Source organism: Eumetopias jubatus, unplaced genomic scaffold (genome assembly GCF_037043125.1).
Source record: "Eumetopias jubatus isolate StellerSeaLion01/CBP00866 unplaced genomic scaffold, mEumJub1_p1.0 scaffold_2, whole genome shotgun sequence".
NCBI lineage: Eukaryota > Metazoa > Chordata > Mammalia > Carnivora > Otariidae > Eumetopias > Eumetopias jubatus.
In genome coordinates this window covers 69060387-69072929 of record NW_028274808.1, presented here as the reverse complement: position 1 = coordinate 69072929, position 12543 = coordinate 69060387, and the positions used below count along the sequence as shown (strand labels likewise).

Sequence of the window (12543 nt, the reverse complement as noted above, 5' to 3'; positions counted from 1 at the left end):
AAATGATTTAAGGTCTCTTTCAGTACTGTTATTCTTAAAGGCGTGGATAATCTTCCATCTGCCTCAGACGTTCCCCTAGAGTGTATTTTTCTAAGAGATGATGTGTTGGTCCAAGGGGCCTTTTAATTGGCGCTTTAAAAGGTTCTACCTTTTCTGAGATAATTGCTGGCTACTAGGGTTGGCAAGACAGTGAGGCACTTTATCCTTTATCGCTCGCTGTGAATGAAATGGACTAGGATCGTACACAGCAGGTGCCAGGGGAAAGCGCTTTCTCGCTGGATGTCAGCATGCGCTACCCCTCCTCCTGCAGGAGAGGGAGGAAGGAAAGAGAAATGGACTACAGCTGAACAGGCAAAGCTAGATGCCTGTAGAAAAGACGTCCCGCCCAGAGCACCCCAAGGAGATCTTTCTACTCCCCCTGACTGTAGAATGACGTATAGTTTTCACCAGCTAGGATTACATGAATTAATGGGGCTGACATATCGTATTCCAAAATCTGCCATTTCGCCGTAACACTTTTTAATGGAACTTGTTTTTTTTAGTATGATTTAGATCAGATTTATAGGAAAATCCAAAAGGCCAAGAGTTAGCAGATTAAAAAATACATTTTGTGGGGGCTCTAATTGTTAACCTCACAAATAACTTCATCTTCTGGGCCCAGGAGCCGGCAGTTTTGTTCTATTGCTAGTGCTCTGTATCAGTGGACAGCGGGAACACGTATATGGAGCTTACCACATGTTGGGCACTGTTGTTCTAAGTCCTCCGTGTGCATTAATCACTTTAAATTCTCAGCAGCCCTGTGAAGTAGATATTATTATTGCCCTTTTACAGATGGTGTAACTGAGGCACAGAGTGGTAAATATGTTGTTCAGGGTACAACAGTTAGCAACTGGTGGAGCCAGAAACATTTAGATCCCTGCTACTCAAAGTGTGGTCCCTGGACCAGCAGCATGGGCCTCACCTGGAGCTGAATAGAAATGCTCAACCCAGAACTTTGGAGTCAGAATCTGCACTTTAACAAGACTCTCCGGGTGATTTGTATGTACATTAAAGATTAAAAGCCACTGGTTTAGATAATCTTGAATTAGTTCTCTTTATACCCATTATAAACCTGCTTCTAGCTTCAGACTTTGGGCGATAAAGTGTACTTGGCTGGCTTCTTGTGGGGGAAAAAAAGGGGGGGATTTGAGAATAATTTTTGTGTCATCTCCCCAGTAGCTCCCTTCTCTAGCTAATCACCTTCTCAAGAAAAAAAAAAAATAGCTTCTTTTTTTTTTAATAGCTTAAGAAAAAAATTCAAAAAGTTATTAAATTCATATTATATGCAGGCCACTTTCATTTCATGAACTCATCATAGCAAGCCTTATGAAAGAGGTACTATTATCCCCAAATTACAGATGAGAAAATGGAAGTCAGAAAGGTTGAGGGGTGCCTGGGTGGCTCCGTCGGTTAAGCACAGATTCTTAGTTTCGCCTCAGGTCGTGATTTCAGGGTCCTGGGATGGAGCCCCATGTTGTCCGGGGTCAGCGCAGTCTGCTTGTCCCTCTCCCTCACACTCTGTTCCTGCCCCCACTCGCATGCTCTCTCTCACCCCTCTCTCTCAAATAAATAAATGAAATCTTAAAAGAAAAAGAAAAAAAAAGAAAGAAAGGTTAAGTTTGAGAAAAGCCAAGACTGACACTTAAATTTCCTACAGTCCTTGCTTCTTGAAGCCGGAGCTTCATGTTTCTTTATTTCCTAGGAGGTAGCACAGTGCCCAGCTTACAGTAAACACTCAGCTAAGCTTTGACAGAAAAACCCATTTTTTCAAATCCTGTTCCAACAACACAAAACTTTTTTTTTTTTTTTAAGATTTTTATTTATTTATTTGACAGAGAGATAGCAAGCAAGAGAGAGACAGAGTGCACAGAGGGAGAGTGAGAGGGAGAAACAGACTCCCCGTTGAGCAGGGAGCCCGATGCAGGACTCCATCCCAGGACCCCGAGATCATTACCTCAGCTGAAGGTAGACGCTTAACCTACTGAGCCACCCAGGTTTCCCCAACACAGAACTTTTTTTTGCTCCATCCTGAGCATTTGTCCCTGACTTAAAGAAGTGATATTAAGGTAACCTACACAAAGGATCAACTTTGGAAAATTAAATGAAGGCCCAGAAAGACAAATAAATGCTTCTCCTTCTGATCTTAGCTCATTTAATGAAAGTGTTTATTGTTCTAAAAAATAAATAAATAAATAAAGCCAGAGTATGGGACAAAGCTTGTTGGCTTTTCAAAGTGATAGCAGCAACTGATGGTTGTTTTTTTGTTGTTGTTTTTCCTTGCAAATCACATTGGTGATGATGTAGATGAACAACGAGTTTAGGTAAGATTGATTTGAAACTGCTGTCTCTTGTAGATAAATTTTGATTCAGGCACATCACATGCTATGTCTATGGAATAAAATGCAGATTAGCCAACCAAATGTGTCAGCACCATTAAAATGTATAAGCTTTTGTTAGTAAATTAGTTTTCAAAAATGTAAAATATTTGCCTCGTGAATGATAGTGATGAGACACCAGCTGAATTTGCAGCAGGACGGTTTTATTCTTTCTTCAAATAGGGAATCACTGGCAGTTCAGTGTGAGTCATTTTCTATTTTTAAAGTAATTGAATTTGAGACATAACTATTAGTGTGACAGTTTCACAGGGCAAAAAATGAGATGAATAAATGGGTCTGAAACCCAAGCTAATGGAGCAGTGTTTTTCAAAATTACATACACATTTATGTACTTCTCCTACCACTTATAGTTTAATTCATCATATTGGGTTTTGGCCATTTCCTCCAGAGTGTTTCCAATTCTAATACATTTCTAGCAGAAATCCCTTGCTGTGATCACTCCTTTGTATGGTAGGATTCTATAGTATTCCTTGTTTACATTAGCAGATTTTCTAGTAGGTATATGATGGCTGACTAAATACATTAATTTTTTATTCAGTCAGTAATCTGGATATAGTGCACATAAATGCGTCATATAAATAGTGGGCAAGTGGACACTTCTATCCTTCTAATCAAGGCTGTGTGATCTAAGCAAGCCACTTAGCTCTCTGAACCTCAGTATCTCCATCTGAAAATGATTAAGTTAAATGAGATCATCTTTTATGCTGCCTTTTAAATTTAACATCCCATATTAATTATTCCATCTCTTTCTTTAATTTGGACCAAGTGGGAATTATGAAAAAGTCTGAATGAAAGAATGTATTTCTTTTCTTTTTTAAAAAATTTTAATTCCAGTATAGTTAGCATACAGTGTTATATTAGGTTCAGGTGTACAATATAGTGACTGCACAATTCTATACATTTCTCAGTGCTCATCATGACAAGTGTGCTCTTCATCCCCTTCACCTACTTCACCCATCCCCTACCCACCTCCCCTCTGGTAACCACGACTTTGTTCTCTATAGTTAAGAGTCTGTTTTTTGGTTTGTCTCTTTTTTGTTTTGTTCATTTTTTAAATTACACATATCAGTGAAATCATATGGTATTTGTCTTTCTCAGATTTATTTTGCTTAGCATTATATACTCCCTAGAGCCATCCATGATGCTGCAAATGGCAAGGTTTCATTCTTTCTTATGGCTGAGTAATATTCCACTATATATATGTAACATCTTTTTTTTTAAAGATTTATTTATTTGACAGAGAAAGAGAGAGAGCACAAGCAGGGGGAATGGCAGACAGAGGGAGAGGGAGAAGCAGGCTCCCCACTGAGCAAGGAGCCTGATGCGGGGCTTGATTCTCACCCTAAGATCATGACCTGAGCTGAAGGCAGACACTTAAGCAACCGAGCCACCCAGGCGCCCTTATACCACAGCTTCTTTATCCATTCATTTATTGATGGACACCACATGGGCCGCTTCCATAATTTGGCTACAGTAAATAATGCTGCAATAAACATAGGGGTGCATATATCATTTTGAATTAGTATTTTTGTATTCTTTGGGTAAATTGTAGTGTGATTACAGGATCATAGGGTAGTTCCATTTATAATTTTTTGAAGAATCCCCATACTGTTTTCTACAGTGGCTGCACCAGTTTGCATTTCACACCAACAGCACATGAGGGTTCCTTTTTCTCCTGATTTATCATTGTAGTTTTGATCTGCATTTCCCCCATGATTAGTGATGTTGAGCATCTTTTTGTGTGTCTGTTGGCCATCCATCAGTGTGTCGTCTTTGGAGAAATGTCTGTTCATGTCTTCTGCCTACTTTTAATTGGATTCTTATTTTGTTTTGCTGTTGAGATGTATACATTCTTTATATATTTGGGATACTCATCCTTTTTTTGGATATGTCATTTGCAAATATCTTCTCCTATTCAGTAGGTTGTCTTTTAGTTCTGTTGTTTCCTTTACTGTGCAGAAGTTTTTTATTTTGATGTAGTTCCGTAGTTTATTTTTGCTTTTGTTTCTCTTGCCTCAGGAAGCATAACTAGACAAATATTGCTATGACTGATGTCAGAGAAATTACTGCCTGTTCTCTCTTCTAAGATTTTTATGGTTTCAGGTCTTTAATACATTTTGTGTGTGGTGTAACAAAGTGGTCCAGTTTCATTATTTTTATGTAGCTGTCCAATTTTCCCAACACCGTTTGTTGAAGAGTCTGTCCTTTTCCCACTGCACATTCTTGCCTCTTTTGTCAAAGATGATTTGACCCATATAATCACAGGTTGATTTCTGGGCTCTCTATTCTGTTCCATTGATCTATGTGTCTGTTTTTGTGTCAGTACCATACTGCTTTGATTACTATAGCTTTGTAGTTTATGTGGAAATCTAGGATTGTGATACCTCTAGTTTTGTTCTTCATTTTCAAGATTGCCTTGGCTATTCAGGGTCTTTTGTGGTTCCATACACATTTTAGGATTATTTGTTCTAGTTCTGTGAAAAATGCTGGTAGTATTTTGAAAGAGATTGCATTAAATCTGTAGCTTGCTTTGCGTATGAACATTTTTTTTATTATGTTATGTTAATCACCATACAGTGCATCATTAGTTTTTGATGTAGTGTTCCATGATTCATTGTTTGTGCATAACACCCAGTGCTCCACACAGAACGTGCCCTCTTTAATACCCATCACCAGGCTAACCCATCCCCTCACCCCCCTCCCCTCTAGAACCCTCAGTTTGTTTCTCAGAGTCCATAGTCTCTCATGGTTCATCTCCCCCTCCGATTTCCCCCCTTCATTTTTCCCTTCCTGCTATCTTCTTCTTTTTTTTTAATATATAATGTATTATTTGTTTCAGAGTCATTTTAACAATATTTGTTCTTCCAATCCACAAGCATGGATTATATTTCCATTTGTTTGTGTCATCTTCATTTTGAAAGAATGTATTTTAAAATAAATGTTATTTTTAAATTTTAAAACATCATAGGACCTAGAACTGGGTAAGCCTTTTTTTTTTTTTTGTAAATAGATGTTTTAAAAATACATAACCATGGTCTAAAATATTTTTAAAATCTCTTCATAATTTTGTTTATGATATTTGTTTTCATAGTAAGATCTCTGTAATGCAAAAATAACATCTATAAAATCTCATCATTAAGTAATGGAACTTAACAAATTGCTAGTAAATCCTTTGTGGTAGAATAAGCCAGCAAATAAAATGTTTTAAAAGTATAGATGATTAATTTGCCCTATCAGATTAAACCCACAGTTATCAAAAACATATGGATTATAGAAAGCAGAGCAGTGTTTGACTTTGGGAGGATTGAGTGGGAAAGAGCATTAAGGAACTTTTTAGGATGATGAAAATGTGCACTATCTTGATCTAAAAAGTAAATACATAGGCACAGTGTTCAGTTTATAAAATGTTATCAAGTTGAATACCAGATTAATGTACTTTATAGAGTATATGTTGTTAAAAAACAAAATTCAACTGAGTAAATTTTAAAGATCTTATTGGCTTTACCTAATGATTCATGAACTGGGCAGCATCCAGTCTAGCAGATACAGAGATGCTCCAAGGAGCTGTACAAAACGAAAGACTTTTATGGGCAGAAGGAAGACAGAACAAGGAACTTATACTAGGCCAAAATTGGTTATTGCAGGTTTACTTTCCTTTAGGGGATTGCAGGGGTCTATTAGGCAGATTATTTAACTACTGCTAATCAGGTGGCTCCTGATGGACTGGCTTAAGATCCATTTCTGAGAGAGCCCATGCTGTTTGAACCAAGTCTCAGTTTGATGAGGTGAGGCTTTGCATGAGTGACTCCATTTTGGACCTCATTTGTTTTTAACAGTTACATATCAACTTTTTTTTTTTTTTTTTAAGTTTTAAAAGTTAGAGGAGCACCTGGGTGGCTCAGTTGGTTAAACATCTGCCTTTGGCTCAGATCATGATCCCAGGGTCCTGGGATCGAGCCCTGCATCAGGCTCCCTGCTCAGCAAGGAGTCTGCTTCTCCCTCTGCTGCTCCCCCTGCTTGTGCTCTCTCTCTCTCTCTCTCTGTGAAATAAATAAAACCTTTAAAAAAAATAAAGTTTTAAAAATTGGACTCACTGACAGTTTTTCCTAAAAGAATCTCTATCCCTTTATTAATTGCGAACTAAAAACATCCTAAAATCCACCTATAATGTCGGGGGTAATTTATGCTTTAATTGCAATATTCAAAAAGAAAAGAAATGAACAGGAAAAACAAAACAAAATGTGTGGTTTAGTTTTGTGGAGTGCAATGTGATATAATTTTCCTCATTTTCTACTTCTTTTACATTATTTTTCAAGGCCTTTGGAATTAGATTTGTGTTTCCTTTCAATACCACACTATACTATGATGGATATTTAGATTAAACAAATAGGATAACAGCATAACTTATAATGTTCTAACCAGAGCAACAGATTATAAGCTTCTAGAAGAAAAAAAAGCATCTATTCATGTTCATTTCTGTATCCTCCAGAGCTCCTGGCCAGGTTTTTATTTTTTTTTTTATTTTTTATTTTTTTTAAGTTTATTTATTTTTTTAGTAATCTCTGCCCCTAACAGGGGGTTCAAACTCACAACCCTGAGATCAAGGGTCCCATGCTCTTTCTTTCTTTCTTTTTCTTTTTAAAGATTTATTTATTTATTTGAGAGAGAGAGAGAGAGAGAGCAGGGGGAGGGCCAGAGGGAAATCTTAAGCAGACTCCGGGCTGAGCACGACTCCCAACATGGGGCTCAATCTCTTGACCCCGAGATCATGACATGAGCTGAAGCCAAGAGTCAGATGCTTAACTGGCTGAGGCACCCAGGTGCCCCTCCCATGCTCTTTCTGACTGAACCAGCCAGTCACCCCTCTTGGCCAAGTTTTTAGTATTCAGTAGAGATTCAATTTATATTTGTTAAATTGAATTTCAAAGCATTATAAAAAAAAATTTAGTCTCAAAAATATATTTTAAAAGAAAAATATTAAAATTTGATAGAAAAATAAAAATTGATGAGTGATCAAATTAGATGAGTAGTCAAAGTACATAAAGTAATGCATCGTGAATCATCTCATAGAATAATGAATAATGGAGTCTTTGGGGTGCCTGGATAGCTCAGTCAGTTAAGCATCCAACTCTTGGTTTCGGCTCAGATCATGATCTCATCGGTCACGAGATCGAGCCCTACATCGGGCTCCGCACTCATCTGGGATTCTGCTTGAGGTTCTCTCCATCTACACTTCCCCCCAGTCATGTGCACATGCTCTCTCTCTCTAAAATAAATAAATCTTTAAAAAAGTAGATAATGGAGGGTGCCTGGGTGGCTCAGATGGTTAAGCATCTGCCTTCGGCTCAGGTCATGATCCCAGGGTCCTGGGATCGAGTCCCGCATCAGGCTCCCTGCTCCTTGGGAGCCTGCTTCTCCCTCTGCCTCTCTCTCTGTCTCTGTCTCTGTCTCTCATGAATAAATAAATAAAAAGTTTAAAAAAAAAGTAGATAATGGAGTCTTTATTTTTAACCTGCTAATTCCATCCTTCGTAAATATACCATAAGAAAATAACAGAGAAAAATAATTTATGCAAAAGCATTCATGTAGCTTTATTAAAGGGTGAAAATTTGGAAATTAAATATAAAATACAGGAGAATGTGAAGTTAATTATTCTATATCAGTATGCTGAAATCTATCAAAGGTGACAACTTGGAATTATGTAAATACATGAAACTAAGTATACACTGACATAAATTAGAAGAAATTTTAAGTTATCAGTGAAGAACCACAGTTGCAAGTGACAGAAAACCTAACCCAAAGTGGCTTAAGGAAAACAGGAAATTTACTGGCTGATGGAAATGAAAAGTTTAAGAAATGCAAAATCACCTTAAAATGGATCATTGACCTAACTGAAAACACATAATTGTAAAACTTTTAAGAAAAGATATAGGAGAAAAATCTAGGTGACTTTGGGTTTGGTGATGAATTTTTAAATACCACATCAAAAGCATAATCCAAAATTGATCAGTTGTGCTTTACTAAAACTAAAAATTTCCTCTGTATGAAAGATGATGCTAAGAAAATGAAAAGACAAGTCACAAATTGGGGGGAAAAAATCTACAAACACTTATCTGATACAGGAATTATATCTAAAATACATACAGAACTTAAAAACTCAACAATAAGAAAACAAAAAACCCTAATTATAAAATAGGCAAACATTATGAACAGACATCTCAACAAAGAAGATATACAGATGGCAAATAAGTATATGAACATTAGTCATTAAGGAGTTCGACATCATTAGCCATCAGGGAAATTCAAATCAAAGCCACATTGAGATACCACCTTATACCAGTTAGAATGGCAAAAATTGACTAGACTAGAAACAACAAATGTTGGAGAAGTTGTGAGAAAGGGGAACCCTCTTACACTGTTGGTGGGAATGCAAGTTGGTACAGCCACTTTGGAAAACAGTGTGGAGGTTCCTCAAAAAGTTAAAAATAGAGCTACCTATGACCCAGGAATTGCACTCCTGGGTATTTACCCCAAAGACACAGATGTAGTGAAAAGAAGGGCCATATGCACCCCAAAGTTCACAGCAGCCATGTCTGCAATAGGCAAACTGTGGAAAGAGCCGAGATGCCCTTCAACAGATGAACGGATAAAGAAGATGTGGTCCATATATACAATGGAATATTACTCAGCCATCGGAAAGGATGAATACCCAACTTTCACATCAACATGGATGGAACTGGAGGAGGTAATGCTAAGTGAAATAAGTCACGCAGAGAAAGTCAATTATCATAGGGTTTCACCTATTTGTGGAACATAAGGAATAGCAGGGAGGACATTAGGAGAAGGAAGGGAGAAATGAAGGGGGGAAATCGGAGGGAGAGATGAACCATGAGAGACTATGGACTCTGAGAAACAAACTGAGGGTCCTAGAGGGGAGGGGGGGTGGGGGATGGGTTAGCCTGGTGATGGGTATTAAGGAGGGCACGTACTGCATGGAGCACTGGGTGTTATACACAAAGAATCATGGAACACTACATCAAAAACTAATGATGGACTGCAGGGTGACTAACATAACATAATTTTAAAAAATTATTTAAAAAAGGAGTTGTGAGTTTAAACAGCAGTGAGATGTAACTACATACCTATTAGAATGGCTAAAAGTGAAAAATAAAAAACAAAACAACCCCCCCCCCCAAACAGACAAAAACAAAGGCTGACATGGATGCCAAAGCAACAGGCATGCTCAGCCCTTGCTGCTGGGAATGCAAAATGGTACAGCTGCTTTGGAAGACAGTTTGGCAGTTTCTTACAAAGCTAAACATAGTCTCGTCATATGATCCAGCAGTCATATTCCTAGGTATTTACCAAATTAATTTGAAAACATATCCACACAAGGGCCAACATCCAAATGTTTATAGAGGCTTTTTTTTTCAGAGTTGCAAAAACCTCAGGCAACCAAGATGTCCTTCAATAGGTGAATAGATAAACGGTGGGACATCCATAGCATGGAATATTTATTTCTAAAAGGAAGTGAGCTATGAAGCGATGAAAAGACCTGAAGGAGACTTAATGCATATTGGCAAGTGAAAGAAGCCAATCTGAGAAGGCTAGATCCTGTATGATTCTGGCTCTATGACATTCAGGAAAAGACAAAGCTATAGATAGTGAAAAGACCAGTGGTTGCTAGGAGCTCAGGGAGAGAAAAGCAAGAAATGAATAGGTGAAGTTCAAGGGATTTTTATTTTTTTATTTTTATTTTTTTAAAGATTTTATTTATTTATTCATGAGAGACAGAGGAGGAGAGAAAGAGAGGGAGAGAGAGAGAGAGAGAGGCGCCCTCAAGGGATTTTTAGAGTGGTGAAACTAGTCTGTATACTACTCTGATGGTGGGTACATGGCCTTATGAATTTGTCAATAGACTTGGCGCCTGCGTGGCTCAGTCGGTTAAGCGTCTGCCTTCAGCTCAGGTCATGATCTCAGGATCCTGGGACTGAGCCCTCTCTCTCTCTCTTTCAAAGAAATAAAAATTTTAAAAAATTGACTTTACAGCACAAAAAGCAAACTTTGTTGTATACAAATTTTAAAAAAATCATTTAGGAAGTTGGGGGATTTCGGCAAGGAATTCATACTGTGACAAGAGTCTAACTGAAGGGGGTGGGAGGGAGAGATGCTCACCTAGGTAACTTTGGAAATGAGTAGAGTCTGTACGTCTAAAGGTAAAAGGAACTGCAAGGAGGCACCATCCCCTGGTTGATAAAGTTTGTTCCCGTGGAGTACAGGTTAATAATTCTGATACTTGTATACCTGTATACTGGAATTGAACGAGTAAGTGGATGGCAAATAGTTGGAGCCAGGTTTCTCAAGATTGAAGTGGAAATTTATAGATAGGCAAGAAGATAAGTTTATAAGATATGCTTATGATTTAAAATTATAAAGAAAATAAGATGAAATTTAGTTTATTTCTTTATAGACTTACCACAATTAGTCATATTCTATTCAATTACATGTTATTATAATTCCACACACACACATACCACTCAAATAATTTTTAAAGCAAGTTGAACAAAACGCAAGCCAACAATTGTACTAGGATTAATGTACATCTTGTTCGAATTTTTATTAACCAAATATATCCAGTTTATAAAAATATAAGAAGACTAAATTAGTAATAATTAAAATTTGATCAAAAGTATACTTTTATTATTTATTATTTTTTTAGTTCTTTTTTTTTTGAGAGAGAGAGAGGAGAGGGAGAGTGAGAGGGAGAAGCAGACTCCCTGCTGAGCAAGGAGCCTGCTGTAGGGCTCGATCCCAGGACCCTGAGATCATGACCTGAGCTCAAGGCAGATGCTTAACTGACTGAGCCACCCAGGTGCCCCCAAAAGTATATTTTAGTTAACATCAAAGTAGTTCCCCTTACACAAAACATAAACTTTATGATATAAAAATGTTCATTTGTGAAAGTTAGCTTAGACAGAGTGAAAACTGGGATGTCGCAGATCTGTCTATGGCAGCATGGTGTTGACGCCCAGACTGTGCATGAGAGTAGCAGTAACATAGAAAATAAACATATGTGATGATTTCGCTCTTCCATCCATTATGTGAGTATCATATGTGAACATCATAGAGGTGAGGGATAAAGAAAGTGTAGATTTCCTCATGAAAGCATACACGAAAACTCTTTACCTGTAACAATCATCCGTTTTCCTACTGTGGCAGATATTGGCTCTCGAAATGACACAGATGCCATGGCGAAGGTCTTCACTGTGCACCTGGACTTTCTTCCTCAGCTTCCTCAGACCAATTTGCCCTAGAAAGAGTCAAAGACTCTGCAGTCTCTTTCTCCCTGTCTGTGTCCTAAACTAGGTGGTTGCTAAGGACTCCTTATGACAGGGAGATCCGTTATTCCTTCTCACAAAGTTCTGTATTCTAGTCTCTAAGAACAGATGGATACAACTGTATTGTTCCCAGGATCTGCATCTAATAATATATTTTTAAAATCTGTCAGTAGCAAGTCAAAACAGACCTGTCCAAGTACTAGATCTAGAACAGACTTATGTCACAGACGAACTGGCAGGCTCAATCTCAAGACTTCTTGCAACATTTCCCAAAGAAAGTTCTGCAGAGGGGTGTTACTATAAACAAACAAACAAAAACAACAAGCAAACCCACAAATCATTATTAAATGCGTTTGAGACACGCTGGCTAGATAGAATACAATACAAAATTATACTAATGAATGAATGATTGTATCTGTATCCATATCTATTTATCTTCCCAGCCCCGATTCCAATACTTACAATATGTGCCCTGGTCACATCAATTTATTTATGATTCCCATAACATGTGATGCTCGTTTATTCTTCTCAGCCTTTACACATGCAATTCATTCTTCCTATAATGTCCTATGCAAATACTTCTTGTCATCTGAAGGCCAGAGCCCACATCTCCTCTTCCAGGAGGATGCCTGGCAGACATAGCAGAGTATTTTCTCCTTCATGACCCTTAAACTTCTGTAGCATATTGTTTATACCTATCTTTTAAACTCTCACCATTCGTTTTAATTGTCTACTTAATTGTCTGCCACCCCACTAGAATCTAACTCCCA

General features: G+C 37.7%; 1 protein-coding gene across 1 annotated transcript in view; it reads right to left on the bottom strand.

Annotated features, from left to right (window-relative positions):
• Positions 1-11685, bottom strand: part of SPMIP2 (sperm microtubule inner protein 2) — an 86800-nt gene extending 75115 nt beyond the window's left edge. Inside the window, exon 1 of the mRNA XM_028104339.2 lies at positions 11622-11685. Coding sequence (XP_027960140.2) covers positions 11622-11685 — 64 coding nt within the window. The remainder of the gene's footprint in view (positions 1-11621) is intronic.
• Positions 11686-12543: the final 858 nt, after the last annotated feature.